The sequence below is a fragment of the Acyrthosiphon pisum genome, chromosome A1 (assembly GCF_005508785.2).
Source record: "Acyrthosiphon pisum isolate AL4f chromosome A1, pea_aphid_22Mar2018_4r6ur, whole genome shotgun sequence".
Classification (NCBI taxonomy): domain Eukaryota; kingdom Metazoa; phylum Arthropoda; class Insecta; order Hemiptera; family Aphididae; genus Acyrthosiphon; species Acyrthosiphon pisum.
The window spans coordinates 166,767,798-166,789,116 of NC_042494.1; the positions used below are offsets into that span (position 1 = coordinate 166,767,798).

The following is a 21,319-nucleotide window of genomic DNA, read 5'->3' on the forward strand; positions in this document are numbered from 1 at the left end:
TATTTAATTTAAAATTTGCCCCCCCCCCTGGGGATCCGCCACTGGTTCTTATTTCATATACAATGCCTAGGCTAGGTTGTTTACTGTATACGATATTATTTCGTGTATAGTAAATTAGTATTTAGTACATCAATATTGTAAATGCGTATTATAATAAAATTATCACGAATTAATATAAATAATAGATACCTATATAAGTTTGTGATAATTATACTATATTAGAAGGCATAAATCTTAGATCATAAACATCTAAGGCGTAAATAATAATATTCTGTTGATAAAACATGAATTGTTAAAATGTAGTATGCACTATGCTCGTTATACTTCTAAATTTTAATGTGGTATTCGGGACGGTAATATTAAATATTTATGCTAACAATATAAATATATTATATGGTAATATGGTGATTGTGGTTATTTTGTTATCATGAAATGGTTCCAATATTTTGTGGCAACTGGTGACTGGTGAGCACGGTTTAAGATATATAAAGAGATATACGGTTTAAGTATATCTTAAACCGTGCTGGTGAGCCTGGAGCACGGATTAATACATAGACATATAAATTATTTATATGTCTATGATAAGTCACAGATTTCTATATTATAATATTATTGTATAGAAGTCTATGTGATTAATATACAGGATACGCAACGAACGTATGATAACGACAAGTGAAGCAAGCGCCTTCTCACGCTGCGGCAACACGATTAGACGACTAGCGCTAATCCTATGTACGTATGATAACATCATTTAGTTCCTTATTCTCCCGGTACTACAGAACAATCCTATTTAAGCGCTAGTGGCTAGTTATGTTGCCGCAATGTGAGAAGATGTTTGCTTCAAAAATATTACTGATAAGGCACATCGTTTTGTACTTTCGTATACAATATGGCAATATGCTAATCCGCGGCCTGGAGGGGCACGTCGTCGTCGTGCTACTGATAACGTAAACAAAATGATTTTAAGCGTACAATAGTGAAATTCGAGTGCAGCAGCTCCTTCGAACGGCCGTCCGTCGGTTATCGGCGTCCGCGATATTAAAATTCTTCGGTCGCAGCGAAGTTTTCACACGTCTAGTCTAGCTTTTCCCTTCGTTCGTCGTTTTTCCGCTTTTCCTTCAAACGCTGGTGGTGGTTGTAGTGGTGGTGGTGGTGATCGGCCCGCCTATATTCACCGGATCTTGTTGACCATACTAGAGGTGGTGTCATCGAGACATCAACACCGTGTCCTCTCCTCGGATACATATGTGCGCGTACACCCTTGCAACATCGCCGCAACAAATCGACAGATGACGGTTTGATGACATGACTGACGAAAATTGGACTCATGTCAGCGACCGAAAGAGATATGGAATCGGTGAGTGTAGTGCCTGGCTTGGGCGATTCATAATCCTTGAAACAGAATAGTGTATCATTTGGACAGTTAAACAGTTTGAAACCACCAACATGGTTGTTTCTTTTTGCTGTCCTGTGCGCTGTCCAAACTATTAGTTGTACTCGTTCGCTTATTGCTGTGAACGCTGGTAAACTCTTGTCTAAATCTCTCTCTTTAGTATGCAAGACATTTCCGGTTGTTGTTTGGTACTGAGGAGGTACATGAAATGACACACTGATGGTTTTATTTCATATGACATATAAATACTCGATTTATTTTGATTGAATTATTCATAATATGTCCATACATTACATTCATATTAATATCACTGTTTGTGATTTTTATTCAATGTTATTGGGTAGTTTTAATGTTTTATACTGAATATTTTTATGAGGTACTTATGCACTTATTTTATTTTTAAATAAACTATAAACCATTTCAAGTAATTTTATTTACAAATAATATGTTCAAATACTTAACAAAAAACATGGATTAAAAATAATTAATAAGTGCTTCATGCTGTGCCAATATTTTTTGATGAGCTAGCATTTTTTTTTTTTGTGAAGTGCCCTGGGGCTTTATAGGTATTATTTAAACGGCCCAAAGGTCTTTATAAATATGTTTGACAATAATACATATTTTACATACTAGATATAATTAATATATATATTAATACGAGCTAGCATAAAGATGTATTATCTATGTAAATAGCTAGTAGGAACTTACTATATAGTTTGTATTTAGTATTACATTTTCATATGAATTGTAGTAGATAGAGTTATAAGAATTCTATTTACCCAATGAGTCATTTTGGTAAATTAATGACTAATGTACTAAACCAATAATTTAATAAAAATTGAAATTTATAAATAATATCCTACCTAATCGATAAATAAAGCAATTTTATTTATTTTACAAAATATAATTTTGCTATAAAACACTATTTACAAAATGTACCTATTGTTAATTATGTTCTCTTATCTCATTAAAAAACTGTTTGTAATTTTGTTAAGTGTGTTGGCCATCAAATACAAAAAAAAATATTGTTACTCCCATCATTACTAGATACAGGATGAGCTTGTTAGCAAATTTCAATGACATCCAATATTTATAATTGAGTGTTTTAAAACAACACCATGACTGCAAAAAGGGGACGAACTATACTGTTTTATATTCCAACTATTATTAGCTGTCGTTCCATTTCATTTATTAATATAATTTATTAATTTGTGACCTGAATTTGTTTTGATTTGTAGCCATTCATAACTATCTTCAAAGTGGACCACATCGTATCAAACTGTTGGCCGGTGAATGTGTTCACGTTCTGGAAGAAAGTGCTGAATGGTATTACGGGTTCTCTTTTAAGAATAAATCAACCCACGGGATATTTCCTAAAAAATTTGTTCATATCATGGATAATGTTGTTGAAAAATTTGGGTTTGTTTATTTTTTTTAACTTATTATTTATTGATAAATAATTTTTTATCATTATTAGGCCAGCGGAGTTGACAGTTTTGAAACAACCACAAATTGTGCATGAATTAACCAGCGTTATTCGAGAATGGGGTGCCATATGGAAACAATTATACATAGTGAGAATAAATCATTTTTACCTATACAAATAATTATAAAATTAAAAAAAAATTTTTTCAGTCTCACAACTCAAATTTTAAAAATGTAAAAAATAAAATTTACGAATTAATAAACTTTAGAAGTAAAATATTATCTGGTACACTTCCAGTAGACGAGCTAAAAGAAGTACAAAGACTGGCTACATCTACCATAGATATTGGAAACAAGTAAACTAATTTCAATATAAAAAATATTTTTTTTTTTTTTTAAATTTAAAAAAAAATATCATTATTGTTAGGTGTTCAAACAGTGACTCGTCTATGATGTAATTTTTGATGAAATGACTTAACTTATATTTTGTGTTATTACTTTTTAGTAATAAAGTTAATAATTTTTTTTTGTTTTTTTATTTAGATTATTAGGACTAGATATGGTGGTTAGGGATGAACAGGGTAATATTTTGAATCCATTACATACACCAACCATTCAGCTATACAAACATCATGAAATAGCCACCGAACGCATCCAAAATTCTCATGTAAAATTGTGTTTATTTAATGTAACAAGATTGTTTTTAAATGTTATAATATTAATAATTATAGACTGCTGGGGTGTATAAAAAGTCAATCCAGCAAATAAACTATTTGTATAACTACACTGTGTATTTATCTGTACACAATTTCATGTGCAAAATAATAGATGATGCTGAACTGCTATTAACATTATATGATGCAAAGAGTGGTAAATCATTTTCTGAAAATTTTGCTATACGATGGGCAACCAATAAAATGGACCAGGGATGGTCACAGACTGATATTTTTCATAATTTCAGAGCTTTATTCACAGTAATATTCTAATTAGAAATTTTTTTATAATTCTTAATTCATATGTAAAAGACTACTCACAAATTTCACTATCTAATTTTTAGGACCTAGGAACCAGAGATTTAACTCGAGAGAAGGTATACTTAGTGTGTTATATTATAAGAATTGGTGGTATGGATAATGATAGTAATAGTAAAAAGAGTTGGGCTACAACACAAATCCGTAGACCCTGGGGTGTTGCTGCAATGGATCTGACTTTGTATTTTACTCAAAAATTGGAGAGTGATGAAGACAAACATCATTTTATGCCATTTTTACCGTAAATATATTTTGATTTAATTCAAAATTACATTTTTAGTTGAATTTGTTTTCTTATTTAGATGTGAAAAAGATAACCTTGAAAACACTCTTAAAAGGTATTTAAATCTTAGAGACTATTCTCATAAAGAACACAAAGGTCAAGGACTGTATGTCAGTTTTAAACTGCTTCATGGGGATATTAAACAGGTATTTTAATAGTTATTCTACTATTTTATTTTATTATAATATAATTAATATATTATTTAATTGGTTTTAACTGGTAGGTGCGAGAAGAATGTCCACATTTAGTACTTGGTAATGTTGCCTTAGTGAGAAAAATGGGCTTTCCAGAAGTTATATTACCTGGTGATGTGAGAAATGATCTCTACTTAACATTGGTAAATGGAGAGTTCTCAAGAGGAAGTTTGTCTTCGTCGGACAAAAATATCCAAGTTACTGTCACTGCATGTAATGAAAAAGGTGTTAAGTTACTTGTAAGTTATGGTTATTTCTGATTTAAGGTATAAATATCAAATATTTAACCTTTAATATCTAATACTTATTTCAGGGTGTAATCATGCTAGGCGGGGACTCTGAACCTCTTTCTGATTTTAATTCTGTGGTTTATTATCATGAAGATAAACCTCGCTGGTATGAAATTGTAAAATTAGCCATACCTATAGAGGACTTCAAAGGTAGTCACTTGAAGTTCATGTTCAAACATAGATCATCAAATGAAACCAAAGATAAAAATGAAAAGCCATTTGCACTATCATTTGTTAAATTGATGCAAGATAATGGCACTACTTTGAGAGACACGTTACATGAATTATTGGTGTACAAAGTATGTAGTATGAGATTTGTATTTTTCTATAAACTAAATATTTTATGTAAAATCCAATATATTATATTACAGATTGATCATAAAAAATTTGATTGCATGGACATATCATATCTAAGTCTTGCTTCAAGGAAAAATGAATTAACCGAAACAAATAATCAAATATCTGTACCTGGACTATCCTTAGCTAATAAAGATATATTTATAATACAGTCAAATATTTGCTCAACAAAACTAACACAAAATGGTATGTTAGTAAAATATCTATACATTCTATAATATAGTGTTTTTATTTTATTTTATTTAGTTGATCTCTTGGGTTTGCTGAATTGGACAAGTCATCCTGACAAATTACGTACTAGTTTATCTGCTTTGATGATAGTTGACGGCGAAGAAGTAGTTAAGTTCTTGCAAGATGTTTTAGATGCATTATTCAACATTCTCATGCATAATTCTGATTCTGATCTCTTTGATAACATGGTCTTTGAATGTTTGGTTAGTAAATAATAAATGTGTTTAAACAGCAATTTCTAATTTTAATTATTATGTCCATTATTCATACATTTTAATGTTTATGTATTTAGCTATACATTATTGGATTAGTTTCTGATAGAAAATATCAGCACTTCCAACCAGTTCTAGATTTATATATTAAAGAAAGTTTTTCTGCAACACTGGCCTATAAGTGAGTTATAACTTTAAATGCATTAAGCAATGAAATGTTTTACAATAAATTTAATTATTGTATGTTCTAGTAAACTGATAGTAGTTTTAAAATTCCATTTAAGTAACTTGGATCAAACTGACAAGGATCTCTTATTAAAAATAATGAAATCATTCAAGTACATCATGAAGTTTATTGCCAGATCTCGTTTTTTGTTTTCTCAGTAAGTGTTTCTGTTATTAGTAGTTTATTTTTAACCTCAATATTGAATTATATATTAAGATTATAGTTATAACCATAGGTGGATAAGCACCGTAGGTTAATAGACAAATTCCCTCAGTATTTTTTTTTTTATGTTTGATAACACAGGTCTATAAGCTTGACTGGGCTTGTTCCATAAATGCAGCATATTTTATGTCTGGTGACAAAAAGAATCTTAGTATCTTAATTTTTAATATCAGTTGTAGAAGGAAAAAAGGAACTAATTCTCAAACAGACTGTTTGATGAGTTAATTAGTAACAATGTTTATTTGTTGCATATAGTGTGGAGCAATTGTCATATTTATTACTTCATTGGTAATACTTACAAAGTTCTATAAAATTATAAACAAAAACAAACAGCTGTCAACCCGGAACATACTATATTACTATTATAGTATTATCTATCAATATTTAATTAAAATATGTAAATCATTTTCTTGGCTACAAATAAACATGGCACTTTTTAATTGACAGGACACTGCTACTGTATTTGCACGCTTGTCCAAATTAATTCATTATCAATCATTATTCATTAGTTTCCCATTATAAATACATTTGTAGTTTGTATATGAAATTTTGCTTATATATATTTTATTAAATACCTTATGACAACAATCAAGTCTTTCGTGTGTCAAAAAGTAATTTTGGGCCATTCTATGTATATTATCAATTACAAAAATTTTACCTATCTATTACTGTTTATGATTGTAATTAAATTGTATTGATTGTTTTCCAGTGTATTATATGTTATATATTTGTTATTTCTTTTTAAATAGATTGTATGAAGGCAAGGGACAACAAACTTTTGAAATGTCTATGTATGAAATGTTGAAGTTGTTATCAAAGTTAATGTGTAGTAACTCGGATGCAACATTATTTTTACAAGGCGCATGTCTTAAATATGTTCCTTATTCTATTCCCGACATAATGACTGTCTTTAGTACTACTCAATTAAGGTATATAATTGTATTACTTATTACTAGGGCTCGGAAGTTGATGATCTTAAAAACAATAAAAAAATCACCTAAAAAAAATGCAAATATGACATAAAAATGACAAAAAATGTCATAAAAAAATTGCAAATATTAGTTTTAAACTAATAAAAATACATTTTTTTAAAAATATTTTATTCTATTTTACTATAAAATTCTATATAAATTTATCAAAGCTTTGAATTGCTTAAAATATGACAAAAATGTAAAATGACTCAAAAATGAAATAAAATAATAAAATGTAGGTATAATAATATTCACTACAATACGACAACGACAAATGTAATCAGCGAGATAAAATCAGAAAGGTACTAACTTAGTCTGTGGTATTTTCCAAGTTTTAAGTCATCAGCATAATGGTCGACAAGAAACAATAAGAAGTGAACTAGTGTGAAATCAGTAAAAATGACTAAAAATGTGGGAAAATGTCAAAAAAATGACTTAAAAAGTAAAAAACATCAAAAAATGCAAAATAAAAATTAGTTATTCAGATGCACATGCTAATGAAACACATTTGTGGCCAGGAGAGGATCGTCTAAAAAGTTCTAAAAAAAAATGCAAAATGCATCAACTTCCGAGCCCTACTTATTACTAATGCAATGTAAGTGTGGTTAATTTTAACTATTTTATCACTTATTGCTGCATTTCAAATTTTCTGTTTAAGTACATTACTGGTGGAACTCATTGGTAACTTGCCTCCATCCAGACTAGTGAAACAAAAGTTGATTACTATGAGCGATATAGTTCATAGCCAACTTTTTTTAAACTCAGATTGTCGTGCCATATTACTTCCATCTATACTTGCAAGAATTAAGGAGCTTTTAGAGTCTTCTGACGAGGTATGTATTCTATTTAAAACTGGACATTAATTTAATGTATGCAAATATTTTATTTCAACCATAGAATAATTTTAATAATATTTTTCTAATTTTAAATTAATTGATTGATTTTTTGACATAAAAATATGTCTTATTCAAGTTTATAATGATTTAAAATAAAATTAAAATGAATAAATGAAAATATTTGCTTATGTTTAATTAATGTTTTGTTGCATCTTGAGTTTTGCAACGTGCATGCTTGTGTTTTAAATACAAATTGTGGCACAGTTTAATATTCAATATATTTTAACCAACAATATATATTGTCGCATACTCACATACATAGTGTCTAGACTGTTTGTAAACAAATCAATATTCTGGACAGACATTATAAAATGTTTTAAAACCTAGACACTGTGTATATAATGTATATTATACATTAATTTTTGTTCTAACCAAATGGAAATCTTTTTCATGTGTATAAAAATAAAATGGAATGAATTGTGTGTAACTAAAAATGTGTGTTAACATAATATAATTGTATAAATATTTTAACATATTTCAGTGTTATGAGAGTTTACCTTGTGGTTGCTTGTTGGCCTACCACTCACAGCACATTGGCAATCTTGATTCGTTTTGTGCTTTTATTGAAATTAAATTTACTAATTTCAATTATTTAAATGTTGCAAATTCTAATATTAAATGTGGGTAACATTATTCAGAAAACTACCAAATCTATAATTATTCATCTAAAATATATTTTTATCTTGATCATTTATGTGAAAAAATTCTTGATCTTTGCTATTTCTTCAGTATGACGGAAGTATAGTTTTGAATTCTTCTTGTTCTACAATTGATTAATGTATTTTAGTATTAATTAATAATTCATATTTATTCACTTATTGAATTAATGTTATTCATTTTACATATTATAATTTTTTTATTGCAAATGTTAGTGTTATTTTAAGTATGATATATCTAACTTAAGAAAGAATTTACGATTTAAAAATAATAAGAGATTAGATTTTGAATATCATTGACTAATTTTAATGTCATAATTTATTAATGACAACAAATTACTTGAATGGCTTATATACAATTTCATATTAAAAACAAACCAATAATATGTTTAATGCATGTTTGTTTTGGGATTTAAAAAAAAAAATAATAAATTAGAATTTTATTTGATATACTAATATTTCTATAATAGTAATGAGTAATGACTAATGACTAATAATATTGGCTTGGTTTTAGTTAACAAATAAAATTAACTCAATGGATTTTTTTTTTTCAATTAAGTATCTGTACCTATTTATATAAGTTAAGGTTGACAGTTTTCTATGGTATACAATCTTGTATTGGTATACCGGTTATTGCTTGAATGGTATACCATAATGCTGAAGTACCAACACACCGTTAAATACTGAAGTAATACTGTATACTATATGGATTGACACCGTTGACAGTTTTTTTTTCATTATACTATAGGGTAGCCTGGATTCCCGGGATATTAACGATATACCGAAAAAAAAAATATATACAGACATAATTACCTATTTCTTATGAGAACTATTTAATTTTGATATCCTGGATTTTTTAAAATTTAATCTGGCCACCTTAGTATACTGGTTCTAATACCTCAATTTCCTATTACTGTTTTTTGGTATTCCAGTATTATGGTATTTTATTATAGCAATACCGATATCCAATTTCAATACTGCCAACCCTAATATAGGTAATTTTATTGGAGATTGATTATTAATTTTGAAAACTATTTTAAATGAAATGCATTATTTAATAGCTGCATAATATTATTAGAAACATTAGTTAATTTAATTTAAAATTTAAACTTGACTACATGAGAGTAAATTTGTGCTAATAATTTGTACTATAAATTGATTATACAATTTTAAAAATAAAAGAAAACTGATTTAAATTACCCCTACACATACTTGTAAAAATAGTCTTAATTTATTTTTAAAAAATAAGGTGCTGTGATTAAATCTATGTCAATGTTTCATCAATATATACAATTATTATTTGCATTTTAATATAGATTTTTGTTTTTATTAATTAAAAACATTGCATTGTATATTTACCTTACCTGTTTAATATGCTGTTTGTTTTATTTAATTTAATGTTTGGGTACTTAAGCATAATATTTTATGTACATTTATATTAATAAATTATGTATGTTATGATACATTGATAAAAAATAATTGAACATATTATTGTAATAGATAACATATATAGCAGCAAGTAACAACATCTTCTTTCTTCTTTTTTGTAGTTGACCATTAAGATCATACTTTCAAACACAGATCTTGCCATTTCCCTCTATCCATCGCTAAGACATTCAATTTGGCACTTGGGTCTATCATTTGTACATCCCTCCTGATTTGGTTTTCCCATCTTAGTCGGGGACGTCCCAAGGGTCTTTTTCCTTTGGGAGTCCCACATTGAATAATTTGAATTAAAGTTCCTTCCTTTCTCCATGCATGTCCTGCCCATTGGAGTCTCCTTTTTTTAATTTCTTTAATTATATCAGGCATTTGGTACAACTGTTTAAGCTCTTCGTTTTTTCAAATTCTCCATTCCCCATGGTCTCACTTATACACGGTCTGAAGATTCGTCTTAATATTTTTCTTTTAAATACTAATGTTCTGTTTTTATCTGATTTCCGTAATGTCCATACTTCACAACCATACATTACTATTGGACAGATGTGGGTGCGATACAGTTGTATCTTTAGGTCTTCGATATCATTCTCGCCTTTAACAAATTACTTAGTCCGTAGTAACACTTATTACTGGATTGGAGTCTTGCTTTTATTTCAGTAAGTTCATTGTTTTTTGTGTCAATATCGATCCTAGATATTTGAACTCGTGCACCCTCTGAAACTTGTACTGCCCAACTTCTAAAAATGGGTGGACATGATACTCGAGCTCTCTTCTCTGCATGATCGTGTATTCAGTTTTTCAGCATTTATTTCTAAGTCTATTTTTTTGCCGTATCTAATAGGTTTCCTGCTTGCTTAATGAGATTTTCCTTATTTTTCGTTAGTAATACTATATTGTCTGCGTAAGCCAATACTCCTATTCTGCAACCTCCCAATTGTACTCCATTGTCTTCAATATGGCTCTCCCTGATGACCTTTGTGTATAGAATATATCAGCGCTGTTTGCCATTCCTCCAGAATTACTTCTTTTTCCCAAAATTTTTTTATTAGCCCGGACACATTCAAGCAAGCCGTTTCCCATACTTATAAGTAATTCTCCAGGGATACCATCTTCTCTGGGTGCCTTATGGTTCTTTAAGTTTCTTATTTGTTCCTGAATTTCCTCCTTACTCGGTGCTAGGCAGATTGTATTTTTAGTTTCCATGTTCTCAAAGTGGAATAAGCTAACTGGTGTATCACAGTTCAGCAGCTGACAACATCATTAAATTAATTTGCCTCGGAAAATTTAATACATTATCTTTTCATGAAATATTGACATAATACTCCTATATAATAAACCATTAAATAATGCATTTCTCCCTGATATTTATAATAATAAAATAATAAATTTATTGACTTAAAATTTGAAAAAAAAACATAAAATTAATAATTACTTTTTATGTAATTTAAATGATATATATTTTTGGTCATAAACAAAACAAGCTCATTTTATACTTAAAGAATTGATCTACTTCTGTTTTTTGTTCAATATAAAATAATAATATCAATATAAGGTACTTAAAAGAAAAAGAAAAAAAAATCTTTGTTAGGTGATATTTAGTAGTAGTATTTATTAACTCCACCAGGCGAAAACTAGCATCGAGTTTCGAAACAAAACAAAATCAGTAGCAAAAATTGCCAAAGTGCTGGGAGAAAATGGCCGCAAGTTACTAGACTCTCCTGATATGAGTGATCAAGTATGTTAATTATAATTATATATTTATACACATTAAGTGGTACTAGGTTGTTTACTTTAAAAGTTTAAACTTAAAATAGATTAATATTTAAACTTTGTATAATGACACCAATAAATTAAATAACTACGTATTACATAACATTTAAAATAAATGTCTATATGGATTTTGGTAATTTAATAATTAATAATCCCTGGACAACTAAAATGTATACTAAATTAGAAGATAAACTCTGATTATGCGGATTTGATGCCGACCGTTTTTAAGGAGTACAATATAGGCAATTTCCTAAGTATATGTGCATATCATATAAATGTGTGGGTAGTAAGTAACAAGTAAGTTATCATACTGTGTGTCTGTAGTGTAAAAGTAATAGCCGAGTGCTCCTGCACATGCACGCACATGTGACGTTTCTTTTACACTCTATACAAATATGAATTATTTGTTTTTTTTTTTACTGAAAGTATCAATATTTTGCTAATTGCATAAACTTACCTATTTATTCGATAAAGTGTTTGAATAAATATTTGAATTTGATATTGTATTATAAACATTTTACAATTTTTAATATTCAAATTTAAAAATCAAATTTTGAAGGGCTCTATTTCAAAAAAGTGGAAAAATTGTTACCGAGTAAACTTCATTATGTATTCAAATATGTTTTCAGAAGTTGTATCCGATTATTAAGATAGTCAATTGGCATATTATTAAGATCTACTAGGTCATAAGGAATTCCTCCTCAAAAACAAAAATAATATATTCAGAGCCCCAAGATTAAAGTAATTAATATTATTTTTTGACTTATGTTGTTGGTTGGCTCATTAGGTGAAGGAAGTTCTTAATTGGCCACCTCTCTAAAATTCAATAAAATTGCCACCTATAAACAGATATATTTTGTAGGAAAACAGCAGGCATTGAATTTCTATAAAAAAATTCAAACTAGATAAAAATATATTTATCAGAACTTAAAGTCTTCTTAGTGAGCATTTTCATCTTATATTGTATCCATATTTTGTTGTCTTTTAATATTTATTCTTTTTTCCTTTAACATTTATTATTATGAGAAAATTATTTGCTAACCCTTTTATTATATATATATTGTTTCTTATTATGGTCTTTTAAATGCTATTTAAAAGTGATAGGATTTGAGTAGGTAATGTTTTTTTAAATTTTGTTTACACAAACTTCTTAGTTTTATTTCTTGTATAAATATTAAAATACATCATAAATATTTGCTTTGTTGATAGACTTTTTTATTTGTATGCAAATCGAACAATTTATTAAATTTTTACGATTTTGCAATGTTATGTATTATTATTAGGTATTTTTTGTTTTTGTTTTTGTGAACTTAACAGTGTATTGTAGACCTCGCAGACATCTAATTAGATGAAAATATAGTAAATCATGTAAAAGTTTAATTTATTTTTACGGCTGTGTCCATTGTGTACAGGTCGAAATGTGTGTAAAACTATTAGGCGACATTATGGATCTGCTGTATGTGGCCGACACGGGATCAACATTTCGCGATATAACTGAAATAATGCTCACTGTCATGCGTACTGTAATTCAAACCACCATAGCGATGAACCGCGAAGGGCCTCTAGTGGTAAGTGTTTTCTAATGATGGTTTTTTTTAATAACAACCTATATTTCTTATAACGAATTTCAAAAAATTTCAATGTGTACATATTAGTAATCGAAACTATAATTTTTTTCAATAACAAGCACTGAAAGGTTACAATAGTGAACAGCTCAAGGGTGTTCACTTTTAAAATAATCATTATTTTCAATTTAATATCGGCAAACAATTTTGTATTTGTGTGCTGTAGGGCTACCTCGTGTCCATAATGATATCGACGTTGCGCCAGATGACTGCCGAACACTTTGACATCTACATAAAAAACTTTCCCACCAATATCGACCTGTTAGATTTTCTTATGGAAATACTGCTCGTCTTCAAGGATCTTGTTATACGGCCAGTGTTTCCCAAAGACTGGTGCGAGATGATAATGCTTCAGAACAGGTAAGACTTCACTACAATGTGTGAATTCCGTTCCAGTTTTCCCGTCAAAAATATATCACATAATAGTATAATACATATTAACTCTTGAAAAGTTTTAGTTTTGGACCATAATAATGTTTACCGAACCCACAAAATACTAACCTCTTCCTCCTCCACCTCCTTCTCAAAATCTCATCTGAGTCTCGGTATAATGTTTATATCACCTCCTTCGGGATGTTGTAAATTGCAGGTTTTGCATACTTGTCTATGTACTCTAAGCGCACAAGATTCACTGCTAATATTTAATAAAATTATGTTTTCTTATACAGTGTGATATTGAAGTCGTTGAGATACTTTTCACACACAATCCGTGACTATTTCTTCAAAGACTTCGAACACCAAGCGTGGAATAACTTCTTCCATTGTGCTGTCACGTTTTTGACACAGCCATCTCTTCAGCTGGAACAGTTCTCGTCCAATAAACGTTGGAGGATCATCAGTCGGTACAAGGACATGCGCAGGGAAACCGGATTTGAAATCCTAAGCATGTGGTTTAACTTGGGTAAGTCTTGCGTAGAGCACTGGAGTGGAATTGTGTCACCATGCTGTTCTGGGTGCCTGAGTTAATTTTCAGTTCTACATTTTGTTTTCATCGCTTAATAGGGCAGTACAAAGTAAATTTCGTTCCTAGTCTGGTGGGCTCTTTCCTAGAGATGACGTTGACACCCGAAGTCGAGTTGCGCAAAGCCACCATACCCATATTCTTTGATATGATGCAATGTGAGTTTTATTCATGTTTCGATGGTCACACAAACAAACGGGACTCAAGTAACATCAAAGCTAAATTTAACGACGTAAGTCTATTTTATTAAATTCTATTAAATTATCATCCTATTCCATGAATTTGTAATAGTAAATATTGTAATGTGGCTTACTAAATTTATTATGTTTGACAGTTTGAAAATGAAATGATCGCCAAACTTGATCACTTAGTTGAAGGTGGTAAAGGCGATGAACAGTTTAAAGAACTTTTCGAATCTATAATGTTAAGGAAATGTGAAAATCATTCTACTATGAGAGATCAAGTAATTAAAATATTTAATCCTCAAAGTTAAAGAACTTTAGAATGTAGATTTTTCCTCAGGGTATTAAGTACTGTCATTTATTAGCTGTACACTTTTACCCAACTAATCCAATATTTTTAAGTACACAAAATAAATTAAATATTTCTAATTACAAAAAAATAGTTACAACTTACAAGATTTGAATATTTATAACCATATACAGAAATATTGAATTCCTATTATTTTGTTGTATTATGCAATAAAAATAATGCTTATACCAATTTTTTTTTAATGACACATGAATTTATTTAAATTTCTATTAACATTTCTCATGAACTAAAATTGAACAATTTGTATAACATATTACTTATTATTTATGCAGAAGCATAACTATTTAATTTAAGCACAAATGTGTAAGGTTATCTCTGGGAAAATAATATTGATTATTGAAAAGATTGAAAAAAGTGATATGCTTGACATGCCACACTCGCAATATAACAGTACTATTATACCTACAAAAACAAGTATATTATTCTTTCTGCAATATTTTTGTTTTTCTTTCTATTATATTTAAAAGTTTCTTATTTCTAAATATATGAGTATCATTTTACGGCAGTTTTATTGCACCTACATGATGTAATTGGAATTAAAAATCTCAAAAATATCTAAAGAAGGAAATAAAGCATATTATACATTCTTAAACTGACTTTTTTTGAATTTTAGGGTAATCGATTTGTTAAAATAGTTACTGGTCTTCTGGAACGATTGCTAGAATATCGAGCCGTCATAAATGATGAAAACAAAGAAAATAGGATGAACTGTACTGTTAACTTATTGGTAAAAAAATATATAAAACCTAATTTAAATGCAATGTTACGAATTATACAAACTTTTTCTTTTCATTTAGAATTTTTATATGGATATAAAACGACAAGAAATGTACATCAGATATGTGAACAAACTGTGTTCTCTTCATTTAGAATGTGATGACTTTGCCGAAGCTGCGTATACTCTTAGATTACACAGTGAATTACTATCATGGTCGAATGATCCATTGCCACCTTTATTACGATCTCCATTGAGATACCCAACTTGCGACACACATAGACAATTAAAGGAAGCTTTGTACCATGACATCATTGATTATTTCAATAAAGGAAAAGTAAGATGTTTGTTAACTTTAAACAGTTTTACAGAAATTGTATTACACTATTTTTCAGATGTGGGAATGTGCTGTGTGCATGTGTAAAGAACTTGTTAGACAGTGTGAAAGTGAGACATATGATTATATACAGCTAAGCTCATTATTACAACGTATGTCAAATTTCTACGATAATATAATGAAGCAGCTTAGACCTGAACCAGAGTATTTCAGAGTTGCATATTATGGCAAAGGTTTTCCTTCATTCATACAAAACAAAGTTTTTATATACAGAGGCAAAGAATATGAACGTCTGAGCGATTTCTCTAACAGGACACTGAATCAATTTCCTAACGCTACTTTAATGCAAACACTATCAAAACCTGGATCAGAAATTACTGAATCTTCCAATCAATGTATCCTTTTAAAAATGAAAATTATTTTATTGAAATTGTGGTGAATTTTCATGACTGACATGTTTTTATTAAATAATATTTAATGTTCTTAAATAAATTATTAATTAATAATACACTTTCAAACAATAAAAATTTTATATTTCAATATATTTAATTCCCTTAATACTATAATTAATACAGATATTCAAATTAATAATGTTGAACCTGTAATGGATGAACGAAAAGAACATTTATTAAGAAAACCAATCAGCCAGCAAATACTTAGACATTATAGGTAAACTAATTACAATAATTGACAATGTAATAATATAATTGATAAATAAATATTTTTGTATTATTTTACTATCTTAGGGTGAATGACGTGAAGCGATTTAAGTTTTCAAGACCGTTTTACCGTGTAGATCCTAAGGTGAACTCAAATGATGATAACGAGTTTGCAAATCTATGGATTGAACGCACAGTGTTAGATACGACATATTCATTACCTGGCATACTACGATGGTTTCCAGTTAAACATTTTGATACATATGAAATAAGTCCACTTAAAAATGCAATTGAGACTATGCAGGAAACAAATAAGTAATTAATGTTAAATTAATCTTAAATTAGTATTAAAATTATCGTTTCTTACTATAGGTATCTAAGAGAGTTGATAATAGCTCATCGAAATGACTCTACATTGCCATTGAATCCTTTGACTATGAAATTGAATGGCATACTGGATGCAGCTGTGATGGGTGGAGTGACAAAGTACGAAAAAGCATTTTTTACATCTGAATATTCGGTGAATCACGAAGAAGATGAACACCTTATCGAAAAGTTAAAGGATTTGGTTGCTTCCCAAATACCATTATTAGATATTGGTGTAAAAGTACATAGCGCACGTGCTCCACCATCATTGACACCGTTACAATCACGATTTGAAGACTGTTTTGAAAAAATGAAAGTGCATATTGAAGAAAATTATGGCAAAAAGGTTCATAGATACAAATCACAAATTGTATAATAATTTTTTAATTATTGTTGAGTATTTATATATTGTTATTCCTTATAGACGTGTGATATTAAATTTGATGTTGTCAAAATGAGAAGACATACAACTGCAGGAAGCCGTTTTAACGAAAAAAGATATTCTGGTTCTAGTATTGGATCAACAGAGTGAGTCTGTTGCTTAATTGGGAGGGGGGCAAGGTATCATTATTGCAAGCATGATTTAAGGGAGAGGAGGGCTAAGAGCTTTATAGCCCCTCTCTTTTGCGGATAAATGTTATATATTATGTATTTATTGGTATAATTAATTTTTATTTACAGAGGACAAAATGGTATAACTAAGCAATCTCTTATGTCAACAACTTCATTATCTTCCAGCTTGGCTATCTTTGCAGGGCCTGTATTAGTGTCTGGTTCGAATAAATTTGGTACTATTGGGGCACTTACCAGGAAAGATAAAAAAGAAAAAAAAAGACGTAATAGGACTGTATCAAAAATGGCAACAACAAATGATAGAGATTTGAGCATTTCTAACAGCTCTTCTAGCAATAGTCAATGGTATGCACTGCCTGATGCAGACAATATGTCTTTGAGTTCTATAAACAGTAACCTGAGTGTATTTTCTTCTCCTACACCTGTCATTGAGTTACGGCAAGAGGTAATTACAATAATTATTTAATAATTATTTCTCAATGAAAATAATTACTACTGTTTTGACATAAAACTATAGCTGACACCCAAGAGGCCACTACGCTCAGAAGTGGAAAAAGAGAGACGTTTAAGTCGACCCAATAGTGGTCAGTATCAATTTTCAAAGTTACCATCCATGAACAATCTTAACAGAGATTCATTGGGTAAGTAAACACTATAATATTTGAATAGAGTATTATTGTTACATTTTATCTGTTATTCTTACAAGTAGCAACAGATTCAACAGCAAGCGATGATGACACTCCTCCACCACTGCCTGCAAAGACCAGAGAAGCGGATTACTCAAATCTCTCAGACAAGGACAGTTTGGGTCTACCGGATTATTGTAGTCCTATTATAGTGAACAACATTATGGTCAGTATTCGTTTTTTTATTCTGTAGATTATATTATTATATTATATATTAGTAAAATACTAAATAGTTTATTATTGTTGCATGTCCAGCCAGAACAGCCATTACAATTAATCAACTCTCAAGAAAACAATAGGCCGCCAACACCTCCTCCCAAGAAACCCCCTATGAAAGCTCCTGTATAAAAAAATGTAAATAATATTTATTTATTGCTTTTCCTTTTTATATATAAAAAAAAAACAAGTGAAGCTGTGACCATTGAAGAATGATTTTATTATTTCTGATATTTTTTAATTTAGATCATACAATTTATTTAGTATAACCATATAACATACATAATACTATATTATACATTTAAATTAAAAATATTTATACTAAATAGAAAATTGTGAAATATTATGTATCTTTGATAATTCACCGATCAAATTGTATTAGTTTATATTAATATGAGTACAGCCTCATTTTTTTTTTTTTTTACCAGTAAACCTTTTTGTTTTGTTTTGAGACCTATTGTTGCAATATAAGTATTATGTGCTAAAAAAAAAAAAAAAAAATACTTTAATCTCATTTACAGATATTATTTGTTTTAATTTATTATATTAATATATTTGTGTGTTAGTAGAAGAATATTATATAATAATATGTTAGTGAAAATTGTGTAGAATAGAAACTTCATCTTACTATTGTTTGCGAAATGTACTATCTGATTTTATAGACTGCTTTTTCTCTCCTCTTTTGTAATATGTATATTTTGTCATATATGAATATATATTACATGTATAGTGTATACGAATGTACACCAATATATTTATATATTCACATATTTTAATAATAATGTTAAGACAACAGTATTCAAGTTGCTCAAAACAACCTGTTTACAAAAAAACTATGTCAGTAAACATGCAGTTACCATTAACAAAAAAAATTACCAGAGCGCTTGTCAATTATTTTTACACAGATTTCGCAACAAATTCAATGGTTGTTGTATTTTTATAATATATCACTAATATATTTCTGTAATTTTATATATATATTTTTGTATTCTTTAAGTAATAACAAATTTATTGTTTTTACTACTATCTGAATTTTTATTTTTGTGTTTGTCGTGTGTTTGTGTATTTTATACTTAAATATTTTGTAGTAATTTTTTTTTCAATGATGATATGAACATTATTTGCATATCTATTATATTATATGTATATTCAATATTGTTCAGTCATTCAGATTTACCAAAGGAATAAATGTTTTAAGTATTATTGTGTGATTGATTTAACTACAACATAGGTATTATTATTTATTATTATTGTCTACGAAATATCATAATTTATAACATTAATAATAAAAAGATTTTACATAAAAGCTTCAGACTTCAGTGTATGTAGTATCTATTTCCTGACAGCTTGCATGCTGTTAATAGGTGTGAATGATCACCGCCATAACTAGGATGGTTGAGTATATAAGACTAAGCCCTCCTCCCTGTCCTGTCTTGCCACCCCCACCCCCCCCCCAAAAAAAAAATGTATTTATAGCATTAATACGAAAAAGTTCTCACACAAATTTGGAAAACCTAAATAGGAATTGTAGTAAGTAACCTAACCTTTGCAATTCCATTGAACTTGCACGAGAAGGACCACAACTTGTGTAAGGACCTTTGGTCTTTTAAGTTACAAAATTGATGTGGCAATCATAATGAAAGTGCTGATACGATGTGAATATTGTGAAATAACGTAATTTTAGTAATAAAACGCCAGATTTTCCCGCTCTCATTTCGGGAATTTGGGAAACACGCCACCCATTAAACGCGGCTGTTTTAGTTTCGTGTTAATAACTTTAAATAACACGGTTACGCCATGTAATAGATTACATTTATAGTTGAGTTAATAGTGACACGTGCGCAAGTATGGAATTTAATTAGTGTGGTATTCAGATACCACTCGAATGAATTGTGATTTTATTCAAATACATTGTAGTAAATTTCATTAAAATTGCCTACACAAAACCTCGTAACAAGTGGTTTTGTGTTGTAACGCTGCCATATACGATTAGGTTTCTATATTTTTAACTTTATTTTCATTTGGCACAAAGTTAAAAATATAGAAACTTAATCGTATATGGCAGCGTTACACCACAAAATGAAAACCGTTGTAACATACACTTGAATCACGTCATAGACTATATTGACCGTGTACAGCATAAAATAACTCATAATAATATTATAATATACCAGCAGTGGCAGATTTAAGGTGGCCAGAGGGGCCCGCCCGCCCATTGGCCTAGCATCTAGCTTCATTAATTAGGCCGTTTTAGGGTGCTTGGGCTGCCCCTGCAATTTTTGAAAGGTGCCGATCTACCGAGTCTCAAGTCAGAAGGGTTACAACATTTCTTTTTTTTTAAACTTGATTTTTTTGTGGTTATCGTTATATAATTACCAATTTACTTACAAAGATTGATCTCCTGACTTCCGAAATCGGAAAAACCTACTATATAAAGACTTGAGACAGACTACGACGGTACAGTACGCATCTAGGTGTTATTGATATTATTGTTGTATTATTTTTATTTGTAGCTAGGTGCCCAGTAGGTGGTGTAGGTAATCCAAGGCTGTAGATGAATAATATATCTGAAGTTACTGTAGATTATTATTGTAAATAGATAATTTAGACTTTTTTTAAATTATGTAAATGTTTCATTGTGGAGGGGGGGCTTAAAAAAATACGGCTTTGGGTGTATAGGGCTTTTTTCACTTCACTAATAAGGTAGCGCCGGTTATTAGCTATAATAGGCTGCCCCTGCCGATGAAGTCTAGTCACGTCTATGATGTTATTGATGTACAGTGTACTGGACATTGGTACACTAAAGAAAAATGGGTGAACGTATTGTAAGTTCTAACCCAACTGCAGGGCTTGAAACCGTAAATATTTTTCCCATTTCGATTTCGGTTTCGGTTATTGGTATTTATTTTTTCTGATATCGTTTTTGATTTTGAATGCCGGTTTTTAACGGTTTAAACCGCGGTATTCAAAATCGGTATCCAATATCGATTTCAAGCACAAGTACTTAAAAAATTAGATATTTTAAAATTTTT

General features: G+C 29.4%; 1 protein-coding gene across 4 annotated transcripts; it reads left to right on the plus strand.

The window, feature by feature from the left end:
* The first annotated feature begins 926 nt into the window (after positions 1 to 926).
* On the plus strand, positions 927 to 18,474 carry LOC100168224 (dedicator of cytokinesis protein 1). 4 transcript variants are annotated; one of them, XM_016808800.2, is made up of 34 exons: positions 927 to 1,357; positions 2,632 to 2,812; positions 2,871 to 2,967; positions 3,029 to 3,174; positions 3,362 to 3,485; positions 3,550 to 3,792; positions 3,876 to 4,090; positions 4,152 to 4,278; positions 4,356 to 4,565; positions 4,640 to 4,915; positions 4,988 to 5,159; positions 5,220 to 5,407; positions 5,497 to 5,597; positions 5,668 to 5,799; positions 6,614 to 6,793; positions 7,494 to 7,668; positions 11,452 to 11,562; positions 13,010 to 13,165; positions 13,389 to 13,582; positions 13,891 to 14,123; positions 14,225 to 14,415; positions 14,518 to 14,646; positions 15,349 to 15,462; positions 15,533 to 15,787; positions 15,846 to 16,182; positions 16,363 to 16,456; positions 16,534 to 16,761; positions 16,819 to 17,158; positions 17,237 to 17,340; positions 17,494 to 17,504; positions 17,568 to 17,830; positions 17,903 to 18,026; positions 18,092 to 18,237; positions 18,327 to 18,474. In XM_016808800.2, exons 1-34 carry the CDS (start codon positions 1,306 to 1,308, stop codon positions 18,417 to 18,419), a joined length of 5,742 nt encoding a protein of 1,913 aa, XP_016664289.1. In that variant the 5' UTR covers positions 927 to 1,305; the 3' UTR covers positions 18,420 to 18,474. The 4 variants fall into 4 exon arrangements, with proteins under 4 accessions (XP_016664289.1, XP_008188547.1, XP_008188548.1 ...); XM_008190325.3 differs by having other exon boundaries at positions 928 to 1,357; positions 17,494 to 17,830; XM_008190326.3 differs by having other exon boundaries at positions 928 to 1,357; positions 17,494 to 17,830; positions 18,095 to 18,237.
* The last annotated feature ends 2,845 nt before the right edge of the window (positions 18,475 to 21,319 follow it).

Bases quoted from the DNA above. Each gene is read 5' to 3' on its own strand.
- LOC100168224 (XM_008190325.3), top strand. From the start codon at position 1,306: ATGACTGACGAAAATTGGACTCATGTCAGCGACCGAAAGAGATATGGA. The intron at 14,416-14,517 runs GTAAGTCTATTT...TATGTTTGACAG, and splicing joins TCAAAGCTAAATTTAACGAC to TTTGAAAATGAAATGATCGC. The intron at 18,027-18,091 runs GTAAGTAAACAC...TATTCTTACAAG, and splicing joins TCTTAACAGAGATTCATTGG to TAGCAACAGATTCAACAGCA.